A 24,804-nucleotide genomic window follows, 5' to 3' on the forward strand; every position below is an offset into this window, starting at 1 on the left:
AAACGTGGCTGGTCCAAACTGAGCTGTGCTCAAAGTGTAAACTACACACTGGATGTCAAAGACTGGTATAAAATAAGACTGTAAATTATTTCATTATTAATTGTTTTTGATAGTTACTTCTTGAAACACTATTGTAGATATACTAGGTTAATAAAACATTATTAAAAATCAACTTCAACTGGTTTCTTTCACTTTTTTTTAAATGTGGGTGCTACAACAGTTAAAATTGCATATGTGGCTCACATATTTCTGTTGGACAACACAGCTCTAAATAATGGAGTTAATAATCCCCAGCTTCTCAAACTGTGGTAAAGATGAGCAAAGATGGCTGTAACAGAGAGTTTTGAAAATCTGTAGAGCTCCATGTTTGATGCGGACCTTCTTACCATTCACCCTCCTCTGCCTCCAGCTCCCCCATGCCCACCCCCAGCACCTTCCCCTGCTCCCACCTGGCCCTGGAGCTCCTGAAGTGATGCATAGTACTTGGACCACCAGTCAAGCTCTTCAGGCTCTGGGATGTCCTCTTCCAGCCCTGGGCCTTGATTCAGGAGGCCTCCCAGAGGCAGCTTCTTCAAAGGAGCCTGGGCAAGCAAGCACTCAGCACCCCTAGCCCAGCACCACCCCAAGCCCTGCCAGCCCCTTCTCCATCCATCCCCCCTACTCCATCACCTTCAGGAGCCGTCTGGGTGTCCCCACGTTGGCCCTGAAGGGGTCCAGGGACCTCTGTCCTGAGAATGGACAAACAACACCAGGAGAAGGACAGGCAAGTAGAAATCAGACTCCATGTCCCACTGGAAGATCTCTGGGAGCCATCTCAGCCAGCAACTAGATGAAGACTTCTGTCTGATGGCCCCTAAGGGGAGAGCCCCTTACCTTGAGGTTCCTCAGAGACCAGGTCCCCTGTCTCCTCCTCTTCTTGCTCCTCAGGGGCATCCTCTTGACCCCGGAGAGTGAATCTCAGCATGTGGGGGACAATGTGGGACCCCACAAGCACTGTGCGGCCAAAGGCCCGGCGCTCGATCACCAGGACGCTGAGAGGGGGCTGCAGATAAGGCTGCTCCGGCAAGTCCTGGGGGTGGGAGAGAGGACCTGGATCTCTGCAGACTTGGGGAGGAGGGAAAGGCCACAGCAGAGACAGGTGAGAAAACAAGGCAGCTAAATGTGCATTCGAAGTCCACAGCCTCACTGAGTCATCTCTGGTGAGTCACTGCCTTCCCAACCTACTCCCCAGCTAAAAAGGGGACACAGTCCTGGATTGGAAAGGCTATCGTATCACATGACATAACAGATACAAAAGTAATTTGGAGCCTACAAAGTGCTATCAGAAACATGAGGTTGTTGTTATTATTATGTAAAGGAGAAATACTCAGTTTGCTAATATAGATTTACAACCATAAAATTATATATACCTTTTAATCCGGAAATTCTATATCTATCAGTGGATCCTGAGTGGGGAGGGGGGACACAATTATAATACTGTATTTTTGGCTTTATTTTACATATATGTGACAATCACAGCACAAAAGAGGGAGAAATGGAGTTATAATAGTATTTCTATTTTACTGAAACTAAATCAGTATTAATCTGAAACAGACTGTGAAAAATCAGTATGCATACTGTAATCCCTGGAGCAACTACTAAGTAAATATCAACTAAGGAATTAAAGTAGTATACTAACAAATATCTATTTAATACAAAAGAAGACAGTAAAGGAGGAACAAAAAATAAATGAAATGTATAGAAAACAAATAGCAAAATGGCAAATGTAAATCCAACCATATCAGTAACATTAAGGACTTCCCTGGTGACCCAGTGGTTAAGAATCCACCTGTTAATGCAGGGAACACAGGTTCGATCCCTGATCTGGGAAGATTCTACATGCCATGGGGCGTCTAAGCCAGTGTGAGGCAACTACTGAAGCCCAAGTGCCCTAGAGCCCGTGCTCCACAATGAGAAAAGTCACTGCAATGAGAAGCCCAGGCACCACAACTAGAGAGTAGCCGCTGCTCGCTGCAATGAGAGAAAAGCCTGCTCACAGCAACAAAGACCCAGTGCAGCCAAAAACAAAAATAAATACATATTAAAGAGCCTTTATTTCATTGGCTCCTCATAACACACTTCTGACCCTTTTTCAAACAAACAAGCAGACAAATTAAAGCTCAAATCAGAGAAGTGATTTGACAAGCACTTAAGTGACACTGCCAGAATTTGACCCCAAGCCCACACTACAGTATGGTAATTACAAATTAAACAAAGAATGTATTTATCTTTCTAACCCCTGGTGTCTCAGTTTCCTTCAGACTCACACTTCATGACTGTTGGCTAATCCACTCAATCAATAGAGCCAATAGAGCATCACCCGTTCATGGATTAATCCAGGGATCGGCTAATCACTGCCTGTAAACCAAGTCTATCATTGCCTGTAAACCAAGTCTAGCCTGTTGCCAGTTTTTGTAAATAAAGTTTTCTTGGAACAGTCATACTCATTCATTTCCTTGTTGTCTTAAGACTGTGTATAATAGCAGAGTTGAGTAATTGCAACTGAGACTGTATAGCCCACAAAGCCTAAAATCTTCACTATCTTGCCCTTTGTAGAGGGGCTTCCCTGGTGGCTCAGTGGTAAAGAATCCACCAGGAATGCAGGAGACACAGGAGATGTGGATTCAACCCCTGGGTTGGGAAGATCCCCTGGAGGAGGAAATGGCAACCCACTCCAGTATTCTTGCCTGAAAAATTCCATGGACAGAGGAGCCTGGCAGGCTATAGTCCGTGGGGTCACAAAAGAGTCAAACACAACTGAGCAACTGAGTACACACACCCTCTATAGAAAGTCTGGTGACCTCTGGGTTAATCTAATATAACCAGCCAGGAATTCACCATCTCACTGCCCTATTCCATTTCTCAGCCCAGCACTTCTTGGCCCCAGCCCATGTCCTCACCACTGTCAGATGCTTGACAAGCTCGGTGAAATTGGGATTCTCACGGTAACTGGTCAGGACCTCGGATTCCACTCGCTGACCCGCCACCTCCAGCACAACCTGGGGCTGCTCCACCTCAAACAGATGCACGCGGCCAAGGCCCCTGAGACCCCAGAACAGTACCTGAAGTTGGGAAGTGGGAGATTCAGGGGCCTGTACCTCACTGAAGGACACCCAGATGGGGGGAAGGCGGGAGGATGTGAGTTCACTACCTCAACACGGAACTCCTTGAGCACGGGGTGCACATGGGGTGGCAGGGACAGGCGTCCAGAGAGGGGCTCAGCCAGGAGGGTCAGGTCCTGGGGCTCCACATCACTGGGCACTGAGGGCTGCAGGGAGACAAGATCAGAGCTCAAAGAGGAATCTGGCAGGAGGAGGGGAAGTCTGGACTCACGGTAAAGAAATGGAGGACTGCTGGTGAGATAGAAATCCAGAGGAACCTGGCAAGGCTAGATTGGTAGGAGGGGGTTGTCTCAGGAACAGCCATGTACAGGGAGAAGATGGGTGTCTCAGGCAAGGGGATCAACCCATAGCCTGGGTTCTCTGGGGTTGGAGGCCTGGCAAGGTGAACCGAGGGAAGGTCTACTTCGAGTGTTCCCTGGAGTCAGGAGGTCCAGTGAGGTGGCCCCAGGACAGACCTGCAGCCCGCATTCTCTGGGGGTAAGGAAGTTGGAGGAGTAACCCTGGGACATGCCCACATTCCCGGAGTGAGAGGACCTAGAGGAATTGCAAGAGCGGTCCACGGGGTGTCCCAGCTAGACCCCAGCGCTCTGACCTCAAGCCCGCTACTGTAGTCCAGTTCAATGAGCTCAAAGGTGGCAATGAGCTCCCCTGATGCCCAGGGCCCCTTCCTCAGGGGGAAGAACTGCAGTTCGGGACGTTGGTAAGGGTCCTCCGTCAACTTCACCCTCGGGGCGGCCAGCGCCCTGCCCAGGAACACATCAGGGCCCTGCGGGGAGCAGAGCAGTGAAGACCAAAGTAGAAGAGGCTCAGGAACCCGGGGAGGGTGCATTGAGATGAGGAGAGGAGGGTCCTTGGGGGTGGGAACCCAGGTGGGGCCCAGGTCACACTCACGAACTTATTGTGGTCAAAGACGTTGACGATCACTAGCGGGGGCTCATCCTGCAGGTGCTCCCTCCTCCCGTCCACGATCAGCTGATCAAACACTAAGAGCTCGTCCCACAGGGGGCTTAGCGTCTGCTCCAGGACCTTGAGGGCCGTGCAGGGAGTGAGGTAACGGCGGCTAGTGTCAGGAGAACCCGTCACCCCTAAGACCCTCTGGTTCTACCCCACCCCCTAAATCAGGGTGGTTTGATCCAACATTCTGTCATGGAAATCCAGGGCAGAAGAGAGACTGGGAGCCTTGGAAGAAGTTCAGTTCCCACCCACCTTGTCTCCCAGTGCCCCTCCACCACCCACGTCCCAGCCCAGCCCTCACCCGCGTGGTCTGGCACTGCGTAGAAATGAGGACTCGAGCAAAGGGGTCCGAGAGCCCACTGTCATCTGCCGCCAGCACACCTCGGGCCTGGTACAAGTGGGCCCGGAGCTGGAAGTAGCTGAAGTCTGGGATGGAGAGAAAGAAGGGGCTATGTGAGCTCAGGGACCACTGGAGTCCCTGACCTCAGACCCATCCGAATCCCTAGCTGAGCATCTAGCCCCACACCTGGGGCAGATGGAGAGCCAGCCCGCCCACCTCACGGCCTGCACTCACCGTCCCGATACAGGCTGTGGGGCGGCCCAGCTGAGGGTTCAGGCAGCAGGTCCACGGGGAGCTCTGCAGTGCAGGCCTTGGCTTGCTTGCCCAGCCCCAGCCACAGGAAGAGCTCCAGCTTGGCACAGACCTCACCAGGGGCTGCCCCTGGAGCCTGTTGTGGGAGGAGCCATGTTAGGGCCCCACCTCTTACTACCCCTGCGAGACCAATCATCTTGCTCCTCCAAGGCAGGCCTCTGCTCTCTGTATTACCAGATCCCTAATCCAAAGAGCACTCCCTGGGGACCTCCCTGGTGGTCCAGGGTCAAGACTCCACACTTCCAATGCGTGGTACATGGGTTCGATCCCTGGTCAGGAAACTAAGATCCTACTTGCCTGGCAGCATGGCCAAAATAAAAACCAAACAAAAAAACAAAGAGGGCACTCCCTGTACCTGACCTTTTTCATGCCTTCCACCTGAGACCCCATTATCCTTAACTTCCATTCCCTGTCCCCCCTGCCCCAACACTGCCACCACCTATGCCCCAAACCCCAGACCCCAAACCATGCTCTGAGTTCTGCACTCTGCTACCCCACACTCAGCCCTCTGTCCCCTCATCCCCAACACATGAGATTCCCTGTCCCTTACCCAGAGATCACAACTCACCATCAGGGACCCCTGCTGATGTCTATCCCAAGGACACCTCATTTAGAAATACTCTGCCCCAGATCAGCTGGACTTATCAGGAACTAATTAGTCCCATTTTCATAACCTGGCCCACCTGTCAGAGCCTCATCAGCAGAAGGGCCAATTCATGCTCAGAGATGACAAGATCTGCTGTTTATCTCACATCAAAACTCACTTGGGTAAAGGCACAATTTCCTTTTGGCATTTTAGATAATCAAGAGTTTGGTATCCTTTTTAAAATTTTTTTGGCCACATGGCACAACATATGATATACTTTTTTTTAATAATAAATTTCTAATTGAAACATTTTACTTTGTTAAAGTTTAAAAATCAAATTAAAAAAATTTTAATTAAAATTTTTGACTAAAAATTTTTAATTAAAAAAAGTTTAAAAAATAAAATGAAGAGTTTTGAGGGAATTTCCTGGCAGTTCAGTGGCTAGGACTCAGCACTTTCACTGCCAAGGACATGATTTCGATCCCTGATCAGGGAACTAAGATCCCACAGGCAACGTGGTGCGGCCAACAATTATAAATAAAAAAATAAAGAGTTTAGGGATTCCTACTGTGCACTGTGTGGCTCCACCCCAATACCTGTGCTGCCCTATGAGCCTCACCCCACTCCAGTCCCCAGCGCCTTCACCCCCCAGGACCCCTCACTGTGAGCAGCAGGCTCTGGATCTTCCCACAGTCCCGGCCCCGTTCCTCCTCCACCACAGAGAAGAGCACATCCTGGGCAGGAATCCGGGCCCAGGCCACACGGCGCCGCCCACTGAGCATCCAGACCAGCACATCCGGGAGGGGCGACTGGGGCTGCAGGCAGAGAACTGGGTTACAGTGGTGAACTTGGAGTTGAGACCACCTGCTCCCACAGCTTCCACTGGATGGACATTTCCAGCCCTGACTTCCTCTCAAACCCCAGGTCCACCTGGCCACCTACATCCTGCACATCTCTCCCCTGCATGCCCTACCCCTACAGGCCTGACTTTTTTTTTCTGGTCTATTTTTTTTTTTTAATTATGCTAAAATACACACAACATGGGCTTCCCTAGTGGCTCAGACGGTAAAGAATCTTCCTGCAATGCAGGAGACCCAGGTTCGATCTCTGGGTTGGGAAGATGCCCTGGAAGAGGGAATGACAACCCACTCCAGTATTCTTGCCTGGAGAATTCTATGGACAGAGGAGCCTGGTGAACTACAGTCCATGGGGTTTCAAAGAGTCAGACACGACTGAGCAACTGACACTTCCACACTTTCACTCACACATAATGTAAAATTTCCCATCTCAGCCACTGTTAAGTGTACAGTTAAGTAGGACATTCACATTGTCGTGAAACTATCACTGTTGCCCACCTCCAGAAACTTCTTCAACTTTCTTCATTGGTAGGACTGACACTCTGTAGCCATTAAACACTAACTTCCCATTTCCCCCTCCCAGCCCTGACAATAACTATCCTACTATCTCTCTATGAATTTGACTACTCTAGGTACCTCACATCAGTGGAATCATATGTATTTGCCCTTTTGTGATTGGCTTTTTTCATTTATCATAAGGTCTTCAACGTTCACCATGTTGGAGCAGGTGTTAGCCTGATTTCCTTAGTTTTCCCTCCTCCCAACCTGATTTCCTTAGTTTTCCCTCCTCCCAACCTGATTTCTCTGCCGTGATCCCCACCTCTCCTTCCACTATACTGCTTTACAGCTGTATCTTTGCACATGCTCTTTATTCTTTCATACTTGCCAAACTCCAACATGCCCTTCAAGATCTGAGACCAAGGACTTCCCTGGTGGTCCAGTGGTTAAGCATCTGCCTGCCAATGCAGGAGATGCTGGTTTGATCCCTAGGTTGGGAAGATCCCATATGCCAAGGAGCAACTAAGCCCATGTGCCATAACTTCTGAGCCCACACTCTAGAGGTCATGCTCCACAGCAAGATAAGCCACCACAACGAGAAACCCATGCACTGCAACTAGAGAAAGCTGATATGCTGCAACGAAGATACAGCCCAGCCATAAATAAACACATAAATATGAAAAAAAATCTGAGACCAATATCCAACTCCTCACTCTTTGACCCTGAGGACATATTGGTTCCAGTGGTCAAAACTTTCTGTGCGTTTGGAATGACTGAGCTTCAGAGTGGAGCAGAAATGGCTTTGAAGTCTAACTCTGCCACTTAACCAGCCATGACACAGTGGATCTGTCACTTTCCTTCTCTAAGCCTTAGTGTCTGCACTTGTCAAATGAGGTACATCTTCCCAAGGTTGTTGAATTACACAGGATGACACATGCAGATACTTAGCAAAGGAAACTTTCTAAAAATGTGAACTTCCTTTACCCTTCCCATGTGTTGTGTTCAGAGCTTCAGACCAGGGAAGTCATGCCAAGGAATGTATTCTCAAATCTTCTGAAGAGATCCTGACTGTTCCCTGCATCCCTGCTGGGTCCTAGAATGTACATTACCCTTGGAGCTGCTCCAGATGGAATTTGGTCCTCTATTCAGAGCATGGATCCTATGGCCGGGCATGGATCCACAGGACTAATGTTAGGTCAGTCCTACCCAAATGCTGCTGGTAGGCTTAGGAGAAAGGGTATTCAGGGTGGGAAAATGGATGCGTAAGGCATTACCTCCTGGGCCAGGAAGCGCAATTTCACCAGGAGCTTCTTGGCCAGAGCCACTTTCTCTGGCATGTTTCTCTGTCTCAGGCCCCTTAGGAGCCGCAATCCTTGCTTTGCCAACAGGTTCTGAAAAGTCAGGAAGAGAACATGAGTGGCGGATCTCTGCTGGGTGCCCCTGATCCCCTTCCCCAGATCGTACCAGACTATACACCAGCAGTTTCCCTCGGCATCGATCCAGGGCGTTGGGCCGGGTCATTGTCCTGTGCTCAGCACCGTGGCAAAACTGTCTGCATGAGCAGGGGCAGGCGTGGCAGGTGGGAACACGGTCCATTAGGGGCCACCTTCCTCAGAGCAGGTCTCCCACACCACCCTCCCTCACAGCTCCTCTCAGTCTTGTTTGCAAACAGGCATCCTTGGGGCTTTCCTGGTGGTCCAGTGGTTAATAATCCTCCTTGTAACGTAAGGAGTGGGTTCCATCCCTGGTCCGGGAAGATCCCACATGCCATGGAACAACTAAGCCCATGTGCCACAACTACTACTGAACCAGTGCTCTAGAGCCCACAAGCTGCAACTACTGAAGCCCCTGGAGCCCGTGCTCTGCAGCAAGAGAAGCCACAACGATGAGAAGCCTGCACACCACAACTAGAGAAAAGTCTGCAGAGCACTGACGATCCACCACAGACAAAAAATAAAATAATCTTTAAAAAGAAAAATAACAGCCCCGGGACAACCCAGAGGGATGTGGGGGCGAGGGAAGTGGGGGGGGGTTCAGGATGGGAGGACACGTGTGCACCCATGGCTGATTCATGTCGATGCATGGCAAAAACCACCACAATATTGTAAAGTAATTATACTTCAATTAAAATAAATTAACTTTTTAAAAATTAAAAAATAACAGGCATCTTTCCTCAGTTAAGGATGGCTTCTGTATTTGGACCATTTCCCAACTCATCAAGGCCAGCATCACTTTGGAGCCCTAGAACACACTATAAATTAACTATTTACTTCCCTGGCTACTCAGTGTAGCCCAGGCCCAACAGCATTGGTATGACTTAGTTAGAAACACAGAATCTCAGCCCCACCCTGACCTTCTCTGTCAGAAATCTGCATGTTTATACTTGGAGGATTCAAGCACATATTAAAGGCTCACATGGGCTGTACTTGACAGTTCCAACATGGATTAAGATAGTTCCAACAATGCATGCCCAAACCAAGTGCATGAGTTCCAATGACTGTCCCATCCCATCCGTCCAAAAGCAAACCCTGCTTCACTTCAAAACTTCCAAGTCTCCTTCACTGCTCTTTCTCTCACTCACATTCCACATCAACCCATCAGCATATCACTTCTTGTTGTTCAGTCGCTGTAGTGTCTGACTCTGCGACCCAATGGACATGTCATATCACTTAGCATATCATTTAGGCTCTATTTTCAAAATACATTATTTAGAATCTGACCACTTTCCTCCTTTTCCAGTTCCACGCTGGTCCAAGCCACCATCACTTCTCACCAAGACTGTTGCAATAGCTACCTAGTTGTTCTCACTTCTTCCACTCTTACCCTCTGGCCTACAGAATGTTCTCAATACAGCAACCAAAATGAGTTTTTCAATGCTCTTCAGACCATTTCACTCCTCCCCAGAAGTTTCTCATCTCAGAATTAAAAACAAAATTCTTAAAATGGTCTTAATGGGGAGATTTCCCTGGTGGTCCATTGACTAAGACTTGGTGCTCCCCATGCAGAGGGCCCGGGTTCAATCCCTGGTCAGGGAACTCGATCTCACCTGCTGCAGCTAAGAGTTCCCACGCCACAACTAAAGACCCCATAAGCCAAAATGAAGATAGAAGATCTCGCAGGTCTACTAAGACCTGGTGAAGCAAAATAAATAAATAAATAAAAATTTAATGGCCTAAAAGGCCCTACATGCTCTATTTCTCTTTAGTTCCCTGTCTGCATCAAATATTACTCTCCCCTCAAGGTCAACCCTACAGTCACACTGGCCTTTTTGCTCCTCCTTAAATACCCCAAGCCTATTACCGTCCTCAAGGTCTCTTATTAGCTGTTCCGTATGCTGGAATGTTTGGCCTTAGACCTTGCCATAGCTCATTCTCCCCTTCTTTGTAAAGGCTTTTGCTCAAATACCTCTTCACAGACCTTCCCTGCTCATCCCATCTCAACAACCCCTCCCACTTTCCTCATCCTCATCTCTGCTTTTTCTGTCTCTCTAAATAGAATGTAAGCCATGGCAGGGACTTCATTTTGATTACCACTGTATCCTCGGGGCCTGGCACCTAATAGATATTCAAAAAATTACTTGCTGGGTAAAGTAAAATGACTCATAATCCATGGAATTTGGGGCCCTTTTTGACAGCCCCCCCCAATGATTTCTTAACTTTTTATTGTGGAATTTTAAATATATATACATATTATATATATATAAAATAAGTGACTCCAAGGATTTTTCACCTAATATTGCTCCCAAAGCTTATCTTTTTAACTTATAATGCTCTTTATTCCCAGACTTCTATTGGCAGACACAATCTGACTGACAAGGGTCAAAACTACACCTATTTAAGTGTTAATTATATAATTTTTAAAACTTCACTTATTAACATTGCTATTGATTAAAAATTGACAAGAGAAAAATATCTTCTTGACAAGACTTAGATCCACAAAATTGGATTCAGGAAAATTAGATCTGGTAGAAATAATAGCGACACACACACAAAACCACACTGGATAAAGCTATAAAAAGTGAAATATTATATGAGTAAATCTTTCATTGAAATTTCCCTGCCAAAGAATAATTTTAGCAATAAAATAATTAGGACTTCCCTTGTGGCTCAGATGGTAAAGAATCCTCCTGGGATGCAGGAGGAAATTGTAACCCACTCCAGTATTCTTGCCTGGAGAATTCCATGGACAGAGGAGCCTGGCGGGCTACAGTTCCATGGAGTCACAAAGAATCAGACACGACTAAGCAATTAAAACTTTCAAAATAAGAAATCAGTGAAGTGAAAATGGAAATAGTTTCATTGCATCGTATAAAAAAATTAAGCAAGTAATTAAACTGGATTAAATATGGTTGTTCTTTTGGAGACATAGAGAACACTGACAGAGAAGAGAGCCTTACAGTGAAGCCCAGGGGCATAGCACATGAAATTTGTAACATTCAGAGGTCAAAAAGATAGGGAACCAGCAAAAGAGATGAGAAGGAACGGCCAGGGAAGCCCAAGGAAAACCAAGGACATGGAAGTCAACAGGAGAGTCTTTCAAGAAAGAGGGTGGGGTCTACTGTGTTCACCTCAGTGTTTCACTGAACTGAAAGGTTGATTGAGATAAAGAAAGAAAAGTAACCACCAACAACCAAGTCTTTAGCTGAGTTCTCCTCTTCCTCCCTCCCTATAAATGCTGGAGCTTGCCAGGTCCCTGGAATTTTCTTTTTCCTTTTTTTGCTCTCTAGATGATCTTATCCAGTCCCATCTCCGTATTAACACCTCTCAATTTTACATTTTAAGCTTTGAACTCTCCCTAGAGCTCAACTCATAGCTAATAGCCTAGCAGACATATCCATTTATAAGTCTAACAGAAGTCTATCTCAGGGACTTCCCTGGTGGTCCAGTGGCTAAGACTTGGCACTCCCAATGCAGGGGACCAGAGTTTGATCCCTGGTCAGGGAACTAGGTCCCACATGCCACAGCTAAAGAATTCACATTCCGCAACTAAACATCGCACATGCAGCTAAGATCCAGAGTATCCAAATAAATAAATTAAATTAGTATTTTAAAAACAGAAGTCAAAGTTAACAAGCCCCAAAATGAGCTTTTGATATTCCATCCCCTCCCACCAGAACTTCTCCTCCTCTCATTTTCCATAGCTCAGTAAATAGCACCATCTACATAGTTATTCAAGTCAAAATTGTAGGAGTCATTCATAACTCTCCTCTGCACATTTTCCAAGTCCCCTAAGACTATTCATGAGTGAGTCTTAAGATGTCACTTTCACAGACCCATACTGCCCTTGAATCCAGTCCCGTCACTCTGTGTCCATCCTAGATTCAATTCAACCATCACCTCAATTATTACAAGATGCTCTGCTTCCTCTCATATCATCCCTCCCCCACTGATCCTTTTTAGGGATAAGTTAGAGCATATCCCTTTTCTTTTCAAAATCTTCAGTGGCTCCTCATCTGACGAACTGGAAGGTATGTGGAGATTAGAGGAGAGGGGGAAAGAGTTTATTGAAGGGATGTGGCCTAACATCCAATAATTTCCATCAAGTTCCCTCCACAGTCATCTCCTCATTCTCCTGTAAAGTGCTGATCAGACTGTAGCATCCAGGGCCCTTGGGTCCAGACAGCTATCATGGGTTTCCCTCACCCCAGAGTCTGTAGCAAGGAAGGGGAGGATCTCCGCTCACCTGCTGCCTGCCACCAGCTCTTCCAGTGCCTGCTTCAGCCGTGTGCAGGCCCCAGGTCCTGGCCGGCGCTGCAGAGTCTCAACCTCCTGCAACCCCTGGTCCTGTGCCAAACTGAGAGGGTCAGACTCCACCTCCTTTAGACCACACTCTCATCCCAAGGCCCCGCCCACTCACGACTGCTCCTCTTGGCCCCACCCTTCTTTGACGCCAACTAATTCTGGGTTCAGTTTCTCAAGCCCTCAACTGGCTCCACGGCTGTGAGGCCAGAACCCCAGGAGCTCCTCTCTCCTGAGTTCTTCCTGAGTTCCAACAGTTCTGAATTCCAGCCCTCCCACAATTTCTGGCCTTCTCAGCTCTCCCAGGAGCTTGCACCTGATGAGGTGTTGGGTAACCCTAGTGCTTTAACCATTAGCACCCCCTTCACAGGTCAGGGTGTCCCGAATGCCCCTCTATCCTGGCCTCGCCCTGTGAGCACCCGCCTTGCTCTCACCAGCCTCTCGGCCACTCTCTGCATACAGTTACTGCTCTGCAGGCGCCACAAGTGATTCTCCCAGCGGCTCCACACGCGCACGCAGGGCTTGCGGTGACGTAGGGGCAAGCAGAAGTAAGGCCTGGGTGGGATGCAGAGGAGCAGAGTCTGCGAGGGGCAGTCCTGGGCCGCTGGGAATCCCCCAATGCCTTCCTTCCAGCCACCGGGAGCACTCACCCAATGCCATCCATGGGCTCAGGCCGCTGAGCTGGGGTTCCCAGCTCCTCCTCCTCCACTGGCCCAACTCCCATGTCTGACTCCAGGAGGAGCTGTTCCTCCCCTTCTGTGTCCTCTGCTTCCTCCCCCGCTCTGGACCCTTGGCTCAACTGCTCCTTTCTGCGACCTGCATCACCTGCCGGGAGCCACAAGGGTCAGTGGGTACCAGCCTGAGGGTTCTCTCCCTCAACCTCTGTCCCAATAGTTAAGTCAGAGCCCACCCCTTACTGAAGGTCAACTGTTCCTTCCAGTGGCCTAAGTCTGGAACAAGAGTGACCACCCTCAAACCCACTGCCCTTAGGGCTTTGGTTAGGTCTCACACCAATGGAGATCTCAAAGCTGATGGGCTGGGTGGCCATGGCCCGGTCGATCATGGTGGCCTCGAAGAGCACAGCGAAGAGCAGGAAATCTTCGCAGGGTGCCAGGGCATTCTGGAAAAGGCGCGTCGGGATGGAGTCAGCCCCCACCCTCCCAGTTTGTACCCTGGACTATGCTTGGTCACAATGCCCACAGAAGGACGTGCAACGTAGGCCTAGAAGATTCGCTGCTGGTGTCCTGCCTCCCTCTGCACCTTGTTGTCCCAGTTCATCAGACCTGGGACTTAGTCCTCTCTGGTTCATTTCTGAGTTGTCACCCTCCTCTTTCCATGTGTGTAATATACATAGGAGCACATGAGTACACACACTGTAGTCTTCACCCAGGTCACCAAGTTGAGACACCCCCCTGCCCCGGTGTTTAAAGCCTGGGAGCCGGGTACACACTCCAGAGCTGAGAGTGGGTACCTATCCCCCTTACTAAACTCCAGCCCCACCTCTGGCAGTGGCAGCAATTCCTCCACCTCCACCTCCATGGCACTAGGAATCTCAGGAGCATCAACACTGGAGCTGGCATCCGGGTGCTGTTGTATCCCTGCAGGAATCTGGCCACGCCTGGCTTTCTTCTTCTTCTTTTCTGTGAGCCGAGACAACCTGGACCCCCGTGGGGCCTGGGGAGGCTCGAGTTCAGCTCTCCCTTCCAACACTTCCATGGACACGGCCACCAGTAGTCGGCCTCGGAACCAAATGCCTTGGCCAACGCCTTCATTGAGATTCTGAAGACTGTCCCGGAGACCCGTACTAGGGGGCGAGCCATAGAGAGGTACCCAGGCTGGACCAAATGTGGGGTTAAACCCCGCTGTGGGGAGGTGAAGGGGACAAAAACAGCGTTTTGGAGGGAAGCGTGGAGCAGGTGGGTACTAGCTCAGTCTATGTTGAGGAAGAGGGGTGCCAGATTGAACCTCTGGACCTCTGGAAGGAAAGCCTTTGAACAGCTAAAGACCGAGACCTAAGGACCAAGACCTGGGAGAACTATTTTTTAAAAACAAATATTATTCAGTCGTTTGCTTTTGGCTGCACTGGATCTTTGTTGCTGCCTACAGCCTTTCTCTAATTGCGATGCTCAGGCTTCTCATTAGGGTGGCTTCTCTTGTTGGGAGCACATGTTCCAGGGAGTGGGCTTCAGTAGTTGTGGTGCACCGGCTTAGTTGCCCCGCAGTATGCGGAATCTTCCTGGACCAGGGATTGAACCCGTGTCCCCTGCATTGGCAGGAGGATTCCCAACCACTGAACCACCAGGGAAGTGCCCTGGGAGCAGTTCGAATGGAAAGATGCCCTGGGGGCGGAGCCAGAGACCTGGAGGTGGAGTCAGAATTGGGGTGGAGCTACAGGTGACCTGGTAAGGGTCCAGAATAAATGGTTAATATGGTCAGGGCTTGTTTTCCTGCAGGTAAATCTGTAAGAAGAACTGGGCTGCAGTGATTACTGGATATTCAGCTGTAATTAGGATTCTTGTCAAAAGAACCAAACCGAGGGTAGGGTCTGTAATCTGCGGGCGACAAGTGGGACTGTGAAGGGAGGGGTCGGCTTGGAGCAAAGTAGTTACTTGGCATAGACCAGACTTTCTTAGCGTAGCTGGGTCGGGAGGATGGGGTTTGCTGTCGGGGATGGGATCCTGGGCAGACAGAGCCCGGGAGGAGGTGGCACGCGTTGGCAGGATGCATGCGCTCACCCGCGCGGCCGGAATGTGAGATCTGTGTCAGGTCCAGCACGTGCGTGGCGAGGGCCCCATTGACAAGGGGCGCGTCGTCCCGTAGCTGCAGACGAAGGCCGCGCGTTAGCGGCGGGAAGAGCTCCACGAAGCTCAGCTGCTCGTTCCACTCGGGGGCCGCGGTCTCGCTGCGCACCGATGTCTCGCCCTGAGCGCCCGGCGAAGACAGGCGGAGAGCGGTCAGTGCGGATCCGGGCCTGGGCCTCCGCCGAGTGAGGACGGGAGGGATTTACCTGCTGCCCCAGGAAAGACACCCGCACGTAGGGGTCCACGGGGACGCGGTGGTCCAGCAGCGCATGGGCCAGGCTGCCCAGCAGCCCAGGGCGCAGCGCCGGAAGCCCCTCCGCGCGGTACACACGCACTCGCAGCCGCGCCCACGGCCTCTCCGCTGGCACCCGACGCGGCAGCAACAGGTTCCTAGGGGAGCCAGGCGCTGAGGGGCCCAGAAGCCCGAGGCTGGGCCCCTCACCTTCTCCGCATCCAGGAAGCCTCGCCCGGTCCTACTCTTCCCCATCCCTGTCCCCCACCCCGGCTCACTTCTCGATGTTCGAACTGTGGCCCGGGTCCGGGGGTGGCAGTGGAGGGGGCAGATCCCCGCGCGCCCTCACGGACAAAGTGACCTTGACGAAGCCTTTGGTCCCGGCGCGGGGGTCCCGGGGGTCGTGCAGTGGGGCCCATTTCTGATAGAAGTGGCCATCTGGAGACAGAGGAGCCGGCCCAGGGGTCAGGGGGGCCTGGTGAGATGTGCAGGGTGGTCGTGGGGGCTGGGATTAGAATGCTGGACAATGGCTGGGGTTCAAGTCCGGCTCAGTAGAGAGAAGCAGGAGTACGTGCCAGTCAGCCGTCGAAAGACTGCTGTCTTACAAGTTAGTGCACTGGGCTCAGGGCCCAGAGGGTCCGCTTCCCTTGTCCATGCAGAGGAGTCTCAATGACGGGGGGGTTCAGTACCTGGCTGGTTGAAGATCATGCCCAGGTCCATCCTGAAGGTGCCGATCCGAGCGGCCATAAAGGGAAGGGTCTGCGAATGGAAAGCCTGGGGAAAGGTGGAGTTAGTCTGGATCTTCGGCATCTCTCCTCTGACGGCAACCTCTCACCCCTAACCCTCTCACCGTAATCTCCAGCAGCAAGTTCTGGAGGTGAAGCCGGGTCTCGTGAAATTCAAACAAGAAGTACTGGGTTGAAGTGGGGAAGCAAAAGAAGTGACAGCAGGTTATACGTGAAGGGTTCACACCCTCTGGCCCCTAGCCCTTGCAAAAAGGACGCCCTCTTTCCCCCCTTCCCCACTCCACCCCAATTCAGTGACCACATCCCTTTGCATTCTTTCCAGCACCGAGCCCAGGCCAGCCAATAGGCTCATTTCCCCCCAGGCCACGCCCCCTCCATGCACAGTTCTTCTCCTGGGTCCCGCCCACTCTCTCAGGCTCCTCCTTCCTTGGTGGCGCCCACCTCGTTGTAGAAGGGGCAATTGGTGCCACGCTGCGTGGCGGTCACTCGGCGTTGGTCTCCAACGTGCACGGCCACATAAGGGTTAATGTTGACTCCCACCAGCTTCTGGGCCTCCAGCACCGTGACCCCCACCTGAAGGGTGAGGAAGGAGGAGGAAAGGAAGCCAAACCTGCCATGGTTAGAGGGAAGAACGTGTGTGGAGAGCTGATGGTACTCCCCAAGGGTTTGGGCCTGGAGGGAGAGTGGTACCTGGAAGTCCTGGGCCCTGGACACCTGGAAGGGATCCCCGCGGGCCAGGCCCCGAGCTCGGCTGCAGAGAGAGGGTTACAGTCAGCTCTCACTTCACTTCCTCCCCCTCTGCATGCACACTCTTGCTTGGTGCTGGTGCTGAGATTTCTCCCCCTAAACTTTTGGTTTCTAAGTCCTTCTGGTCTTGTCTGGCCTCCATCTCAACTCTACACTCAGAATTCGACTCATTTCTGGAGCCCTGAAACCATTCGTTCATTCAGCAAAGACTGATGGAGCACCTGCTATGCATCAACACTGTTCTAGGCACTGGAACACTGCAGAGAACAAAAGAGGTTAAATTCCTTGCCCTCATCAAGCTGGCATCACCTTCATGGGTTCCAGAAGCCATGTGTGAGTCAGTGTAACTGTGTGTGAATGAGGCAGTGTCTATGCTAGAGAGTGAATGACACTTGACTCCTGGATATCCACTCCCCGTACCCTTGGAACCTTGTGTTTGTGAGGGTGGACAGGCATGGGCCTGCAGGTATGAGCAGGTGAGGTTGACAGACACAGTGGTAGGCTATGGGAGCAGGTGTGCAGGGCTACAAGTTACCTTTTGAGTGGGCTGAACACGACGCCAGAAAGCTCCACATCAGGCTCATCATCCAGCTCCAGCTCCAGTTCATCATCCTCATTGTCCTGCTGACCTGCTCCTCGAGCTAGCCTGCGGCCCAGTGCCACTGCCCGCCACTCTAGCCGGGCCTCCCCAGGCCTGACAGGAAAGGCCCTCCAGGAACATGTCTGGGACCTCTCACCCATCTCTGGGCACCCATCTCTGATGTCCCCGATTCTAGGACCCATCCCTGACTCTGAACCTGAGAGCCCTCTAATTCCAGAATTGACCCCTTATTCTAGGACTGATTTCTCACCCTGGAATTGGTCCAGTACTGATCCCAGACCCAGGAACTGACCTCACACCACTGGGTCCTGACCCCAAGACTGACCCTGTAACCCAGGTCATCCCCACATACTTACTCCAGCTCCTGGAAGCCCACATTGGGGATGATCAGCTCTGAGCTGGGAGAAGGAGAAATGACAGGAGAGGGCCAAGTCTGACTACAGAGTTACAAACTGGGCAGCTTGGGTCCAAGGATCATCACATCCAGCAGATCCACAGGGGAACTGGTTACCATTCTCCTTTACTGAGGCCTGCCTGGGTCTTGCTTAGGTGGGTGGGAGGTTTACCTGTCCCGAATGGGTGCTCCAAGGTCCTCTTGTGCCCAGACTCCAGTTGCACCCTCTGGAGGCTGATACTTCAGGTCAAGTTCCACCTGGACCTAAAACCAAATCCACAGTGGGCCTCAGGCAGCCCAAACTACCCCGAGGCTAGGAAAACCCCAAAGACAGTGCCTTTTACTCCACCTATAAACAGAGACCCTCCTGGCCCCATCTGTGGTGACTTTGGTTCCTCTCTGATCATTACTAGTAGTGGCTGAAAGTATGAAAGTGTTAGTCACTCAGTTGTGTCTGACTCTTTGCGACCCCGTGGACTCATGGACTGTAGCTTGCCACGCTCCTCTGTCCATGGGATTTCCCAGGCAAGAATACTGGAGTATACTGAAGCCATTCCCTTCTCCCGGGGTCTTCCTGACCCAGGGACAGAAATCAGGTCTCCCATACTGCAGGCAGATTCTTTAGCATCTGAGTCACCAGGGAAGCCCCAATTAATAGTGATTACTCATAAGCTATTAAGAATGTACCAAGCACAAGTAACCTCTTGAAGGGGCCCAGCACAACTCCAAAATTCTCTCATTGCTCTTGGAAATGCACTAATGTGGCCTTCACAGTTCTGCATGGTCTGGGCCCTGCCAAACTTTCCAGCCACATCTCTTAGGGGATCTGCTTTGCCCTGCACCCCAGTTATGCTATCTTAGGGTGCTGGGCTTTTGAATATGCTGGTTTTTCTGCCTGGCACTGTCTCTCCTCCCACTTATTTAACTCCTATCATATCTTTCAATTCTAAGCTCAAAACACTACTTCCTCAGGGAACTTTTTCTGAACCCTATATATATATATATATATATATATATATACCCTATATATCAGGTCACATCTCTCCATTATACATTCTCCTAGCCCCCTACCAGCTATTTTGTAACATCCTTCATAGGCATTTTTACATTCATTTTTGTAATTATTCTTTTTTAACATTTTTTTTTTTTTCCACTGTGCCAGGTCTTCATTGCAGCTCACAGGATCTTTAGTTGCAGCATCTGAACTTTTCATTACGGCTTGTAGGATCTTGCTCCCTGACCAGGGATCAAACTCCAGCCCCCTGCATTGGGGGCATGGAATCTTAGCCATGGGACTACCAGAGAAGTCCTTGAATATTTGTTTAATGTTTGCTTCTCTCTGTAGATATGGAGCTCTAAGAGGGCAAGTCCTTACCTGGTTTTGCTCACCACTCAATCCTCATTGCTTAGAACTGCACTTGCTTGTAATCAGAGCATAACAAATGATGGCATGCTGAGTGAAAAGCTAGACATTTTGTAGGACTCTACATAAGGTCAGTGAGGAAATGGCCTAGAGAAGCTGAATAACTTGCCCAAGCTCTCAGATGGGAAGTGGAAGACTTGAGATTTGAACCCAAGTTCATTTCTATGAGGCTACGCTGACTCCCCGTGAAACACCAGGAAAATCCATCCAGGCTCATCTTTGTCTCCCACAAGAACTGCACCCAGTACAGGGTCATGGGGCCAGAACTTCTTATCTTCTCCCCATGCCACACCCCCGGCCCTCAGAGCTGAACCTGATTCCTGGCCCCAGGAGCTGTAATCCAAGACACCCTGGCGTGGGGGCCGTGTTACCACTCCTGTCTGGGTCTGAGTTTTCCCCTCTGAGAAATGGAACCCACTTCTAGAGGGACTCTCAGGCTTGAGGGCGACAGGCTGGGGGGCTGGCGGAACTCACTGGAGACACGCGCAGATTCTTGTCCACTAAGGCCTCCTGCAGCACCAAATGCCCGGCAGTCTGTAGCTGCTGCAGGGAGATCACAAGTGTCCCCAGAGACCTGGGGGTGCGGCACAAAGCAAAAGAATGACCCAGGAGAATGGACCCAAGGCCCCCTCTACCCCGTTTGCATCCTTGGTTCCCCAGGCTTACTCACCTGGGGCTGAACACATGGCTGCAATTGACCACCTGAACAGACAGACACTCCCCAGCCAGAGGAGCCCCATAGTGTGGCCAACGGAAGAGCTGGGAATAGGAAGAACCCTGTGACACCCAATGCTGGGCTGATACTGACCCCCAATCCACAGCCTATTCCCAAACCTGAAATAGGAGCCAACAAATTGACAGCTTACTCTCTGACTGATCTAAACCAGGAACCAGTCCTCCCCAGTTAGGGCTGATCTGGAGCTAACTATCCATCAAGAACTAATCTCCCCAGTCTTGATCCTGACTTGTCCCATACTGAGTCTAACCTCTCAAGCCTTAGACAACCCCACCTCCTGAGACTGTACCACCTCCCCAAATTCAGGAATAAGCCTCCCAGCCCCAGGATGGACTCAGAGGGTGTGCTGATCAGCTTCTCCCCATCCAGAACCCAACCCCACTCACCTCACCGATATCTGCTTCTCGACCGCAGTGAATTTTCCTCGTTTTCTGGGTAAAACCTACTCAGAATTGAATCTAGTCATTTATCATCTCCTCCCCCTAAACACACACACAAATCATCTCTCCATCCACTCTTGGCCCAGAGTCCAAACCCCCTGGACTCACCCTCAAACAGCCATAGAAGATACGGAGGGAGGGAGGCAGAGAGATGGAGACATTGGGCTCAAGGACAAAGGAGACAAACTGTAGAGATGCCCAGAGATGAAGTGGGGGAACTGGGGAGAGGAGGGGCCAGAGCTCCCCATTTCTAAAAATTCTCAGAACATCCCTGCAGATCTCACCTCGAAAGCTGAGCCTCACTTGTCGGTCATGGGTTCCTGGCAGCCCTGTTAGTCGCCGCACACACACAGTCAGAGCCATTGTCCCAGGGCCACTGGCTCTGCCTCTGCCCGCCTGCCCTCCTGCCCACCTGCCCGCTTGCTTGAATCGCCTCTGACTCACTAGACTCACCCAGCAGGTTCAGAAATCCCTGCCCTTTAGTCAAACACAAAATCAGCAGGCCTGGGGGTCACGGATAGGGGGGGAGTGAAAGGACAGAAAGATAGGGGTTAGTAAGGTCCCTGTGGTCAGTTTAGTCCTCCCTGCCTGCCCTAGCTTCAGCCTCTGTCCTGCACCCTTATTGGCGGGGGCAGATGTGACCGGGTAGGGATGGAGGCAAGGGAAGAGAGCTGGACCCAGTCTGGCCTCTGCTAGCCTGTGAGGACTCAAGGACATGGGGCCTCATGTTGTTCCCTGTTCACCCCTCAGTCAAGCAAATTAAAACATTAAAAAAAAAAAAGTGAATTCCCTAGCCCCCAGCATTAGCATGTAGGCACTCAATATATTTTTTGAATTAATGAGTGAACATGTGTCCCTAGCTTGCATATAGCAGGTATTCAAAACACTTCTTCTTTTTTTAAAGATTTATTTAGCTATTTATTTTTATTTTTTGGCTGTCATGGGTCTTTGCTGCTGCACGCAGCAAAGTAGTTGTGACACATGGGCTTAGTTGCTCCACAGCATGTGGGATCTTCCCCAACCAGGGATAGAGCACATGTCCCCTGCATTGCAAGGCAGATTAACCACTGGACCACCAGGGAAGTCCCAGAACATTTCTTAACCAAAATCTTTGGGTTTACTGGTGGGACCATAGATGGTCTCCAGGGAGTGTGCAAACCCTTGAAATTGTCTAAAATTTTGAGCATATGTGCATTTTTCTGGACATAGTCCTCCTAGCTTAGGTTATTAATCCTGAAACAGATGTGAAGTACTTTGAATGAATGAAGGAGTGACTGTGTCTCACAGTCTGAACCCATGAGTGACGGTAACTCTGTGTTGAGTGCATCTCATGGCCATCGGTGACACTGCCTATATACAGAACACATGCTGTGTCACTCTTGGCGGAGAACGTGCCACCACAGAGGTGATTCAGGCATTTCTTCCAAATTGCTTCATGGACTCTAACACCAAACAAAGCCTAGATCCCCAACCAGAGCAGGAGAGGGTCAGGGCTACACTGCTCAGGGGAGGGAGGCCAGAGGGGCTTCCTTGAGGAGCGACTGCTTAAATTGGGCTTTGAGGACAGGAGTTCAGCAGAGAAGGGCATCCAGGAAGTGGGGAGAAATGCAGGGCATGGTCCAGGACCTTTTGATTTGTTCGGTTTGGCCAGAGTACAAGGAATGTATCAGGCTGCAGCAGCAGATAAGACGAGGCAGTCAGAGGAGCTGGGTCTTGCCAGTTCCTTGAACCAGAAGTGGTCACTTCCTGTGCTTTGGCTGCTCCATCTCAGCACAGATTTCCCCTGCTGTCCTAACGCAAAGTGGCAGAAAGTGAAAAAGCAATTGCCCTACGATACATCTTGCTATTGGATGTACAAAATAAATCTGAATGAAGCACAGATGCTCACAGACAGTTCAAGGCTATGGAGGCTTTATGCTGAGATGCTGAGTTTGTAGTTCTTGGGGAAGGAGCTTGGCAGTGCCAGTCTTGTAGCTCTGGGTGCAAGCTGCCTTTGTAACAGCTCGATGGGAATGCTGTTTTTGCTTTTTGCCTTTTTTGTGAAAGTGAAATCTTCTTCGTGTTTCTTTTGGTCAGCAAAAACCAGTACTAAAATAGGTCTTTTGTAAAAAGCAAGGGATAACTGTACTGAGGTTGGAGAGTCTCATTCTGCCTGTTCCCCAGGTGTAACGTGCTCAAATGAGTTTTTGGGCCTATACAACACCAGACAAGAGGCATGGGTGAGTCAATTCCTAAGCAAGGTTACACCTCAAAGCTCCCAGATGTTAAGAGAGGGCTTCATCTCCCCATTTGACAGATGGAAACACTGGGACCCAAAGGAGGGTGGAGAGGGGACCAGAATTATCAGGTGTCACTGCTTTGGCCTTCTCTTCCCTCCCTCCCCTGAGCTCTGTGGCATCTAGTCAAGCAAGGTATTTTTGCTTTGTTTTTTTTCTTTTTTAAAATTTATTTTATTATTTTTTTTGGCTGGATGGGGTCTTAGTTGCAGCACACCAGATCTTTCACTGCAGTTTGTGGGCTTCTCTCTAGTTGGGGCGAGCGGGCTCTATAGTTGCAGAGCGCAGGTTTAGTTGCCCCACGGCATGTGGGTTCTTAGTTCCCTGACCAGGGATTGAACCCATCTCCCCTGCATTGGAAGGTGGATTATTAATCACTGGGCCACCACAGAAGTCCCTCAAGTGAGTTATTATTGATGCCTCTGGAAGCTAACACAAATGCCTCCTCTTTGGGTTGGAACACACCCTGGCAGGTTCTTCCTGGGCCTCGACCCTTTAAGAACTCCTACATCCACGTCCTAACATTCCAACAAAGACAGGATGTGGTGGAAAGAGTACTAAACTCCAGGGTAAGGTTTGGGAATTCCAACTGCTGTCACTCATTGTGTGGTTTCCAGAAAATCCTTTCTCCTCTCTGGGCCTGGTTGCCCACTGTGTAATATCCACGGGATGAACCGCACTACTTTTCAAAGTGTGGTCTTTAATCAGGATCACACGTGGTTGTTAAAAATGCACATTCTTGCTCCCACTCTAGAAATGCTAACGTAATATCTCAAGGTGTGCCTGGGACCTGAATTTCCAGAAGCCACTCTGGTACTATTCTGCTGCACAGCAGGAATTTGGGAACATCTGGTCTCTTGACTAAGTGTGATTCCTTTCTGTTCTAGGTGACTCAGATGGTCTGAGTATCCGTATGGAGATTGTTTTTGTTGTTTAGTCACCCAGTCGTGTCTGACTCTTTTTGACCTCATGGACTGCAGCACGCCAGACTTCCATGTCCCTCACCATCTACTGAAGTTTGCCAAGTTCTTGTCCATTGCATTGGTGATGCCATCCAGCCATCTCATCTCTGACGCCCTCTTCTCCTGCCCTCAATCTTTCCCAGCATCAGGGACTTTTCCAATGAGACGGCTGTTCGCATCAGATGACCAAAATATTGGAGCTTCAGCTTCAGCATCAGTTTTTCCAATAAGTACTAAGGGTTGATTTCCCTTAAGATTGACTGATTTGATCTCCTTGCTGTGCTAAGGACTTTCAGGAGTCTTCAGCACCACAGTTTGAAGGCATCAATTGTATAAAAGAACAAAAAGATATGGTGATAGAGGGGTACTGAATTCCCCACAGACCCCTGGTGAATATGGGTCCAGAAGAGATCATAGATCCCTGAGGTCAGAGTTCTCTGGCCTGATGACTAGGATGAGAGGAGGAGGAGCCTGAAGGGTTTTTAGAGCAAAAGAGACTAAAAAGACTGTATTGAGAAGTGCCACATGGGGGTGATCCCTCGCCCCTTCTTAACATCTATTCCTTCATAGATACATGTGCACCCAGCAAATACTACATTCCATGGGGTCACAAAGAGTTAGACACGACTGAGCGACTGAACGACACTACATGCTAAGCCTGTCGAGGTGCTGAAAGATACAGTAGTGAACACAACAAAAATCTCTGCCTTCATAAAGCTTACTGCTCTACTGGGAGTGACACGTAATGAAGAACGAAATAAAACACGTAAGTGCTAAGGAGAAAAACAAAGCAGGAAGGGGGACAGAAATTCTTTCATGTTAAGCAGTAGTTTTAGACAGGGTGTTTTGGGAAATGCTGTAATGTCATTGCTTGCTTTAACTTGGGAAAGAATAAGGGAGACAGCCAAGGCTCCCAGGGACGTCACGACTGGCTCTGTGACGCCGGCCAGGGCGTTCCGTGGAGACGGTGGTCTCCTCTATGAAGTCAGCAGCCCGGCCC

General features: G+C 50.1%; 1 protein-coding gene across 1 annotated transcript in view; it reads right to left on the reverse strand.

The window, feature by feature from the left end:
* Positions 1 to 20,929, reverse strand: part of LOC145533154 (fer-1-like protein 4) — a 38,296-nt gene extending 17,367 nt beyond the window's left edge. The window contains exons 1-31 of the mRNA XM_081559938.1: positions 20,851 to 20,929; positions 20,513 to 20,568; positions 20,061 to 20,149; positions 19,865 to 19,964; positions 18,140 to 18,231; positions 17,930 to 17,971; positions 17,508 to 17,666; positions 16,916 to 16,976; positions 16,667 to 16,798; positions 16,330 to 16,392; positions 16,169 to 16,253; positions 15,758 to 15,917; positions 15,454 to 15,637; positions 15,182 to 15,368; positions 13,947 to 14,308; positions 13,458 to 13,566; positions 13,097 to 13,271; positions 12,881 to 13,001; positions 12,391 to 12,491; positions 8,173 to 8,260; positions 7,983 to 8,099; positions 6,016 to 6,168; positions 4,690 to 4,843; positions 4,417 to 4,541; positions 4,053 to 4,187; positions 3,754 to 3,927; positions 3,191 to 3,307; positions 2,940 to 3,101; positions 874 to 1,069; positions 670 to 728; positions 450 to 581 (exon numbers count right to left, since the gene is read on the reverse strand). Coding sequence (XP_081416064.1) covers positions 450 to 581; positions 670 to 728; positions 874 to 1,069; positions 2,940 to 3,101; positions 3,191 to 3,307; positions 3,754 to 3,927; positions 4,053 to 4,187; positions 4,417 to 4,541; positions 4,690 to 4,843; positions 6,016 to 6,168; positions 7,983 to 8,099; positions 8,173 to 8,260; positions 12,391 to 12,491; positions 12,881 to 13,001; positions 13,097 to 13,271; positions 13,458 to 13,566; positions 13,947 to 14,308; positions 15,182 to 15,368; positions 15,454 to 15,637; positions 15,758 to 15,917; positions 16,169 to 16,253; positions 16,330 to 16,392; positions 16,667 to 16,798; positions 16,916 to 16,976; positions 17,508 to 17,666; positions 17,930 to 17,971; positions 18,140 to 18,231; positions 19,865 to 19,964; positions 20,061 to 20,149; positions 20,513 to 20,568; positions 20,851 to 20,929 — 3,969 coding nt within the window. The remainder of the gene's footprint in view (positions 1 to 449; positions 582 to 669; positions 729 to 873; positions 1,070 to 2,939; positions 3,102 to 3,190; positions 3,308 to 3,753; positions 3,928 to 4,052; positions 4,188 to 4,416; positions 4,542 to 4,689; positions 4,844 to 6,015; positions 6,169 to 7,982; positions 8,100 to 8,172; positions 8,261 to 12,390; positions 12,492 to 12,880; positions 13,002 to 13,096; positions 13,272 to 13,457; positions 13,567 to 13,946; positions 14,309 to 15,181; positions 15,369 to 15,453; positions 15,638 to 15,757; positions 15,918 to 16,168; positions 16,254 to 16,329; positions 16,393 to 16,666; positions 16,799 to 16,915; positions 16,977 to 17,507; positions 17,667 to 17,929; positions 17,972 to 18,139; positions 18,232 to 19,864; positions 19,965 to 20,060; positions 20,150 to 20,512; positions 20,569 to 20,850) is intronic.
* Positions 20,930 to 24,804: the final 3,875 nt, after the last annotated feature.

Source organism: Giraffa tippelskirchi, chromosome 13 (genome assembly GCF_054371585.1).
Source record: "Giraffa tippelskirchi isolate mGirTip1 chromosome 13, T2T-mGirTip1v1.2.pri, whole genome shotgun sequence".
NCBI classification, from domain to species: domain Eukaryota; kingdom Metazoa; phylum Chordata; class Mammalia; order Artiodactyla; family Giraffidae; genus Giraffa; species Giraffa tippelskirchi.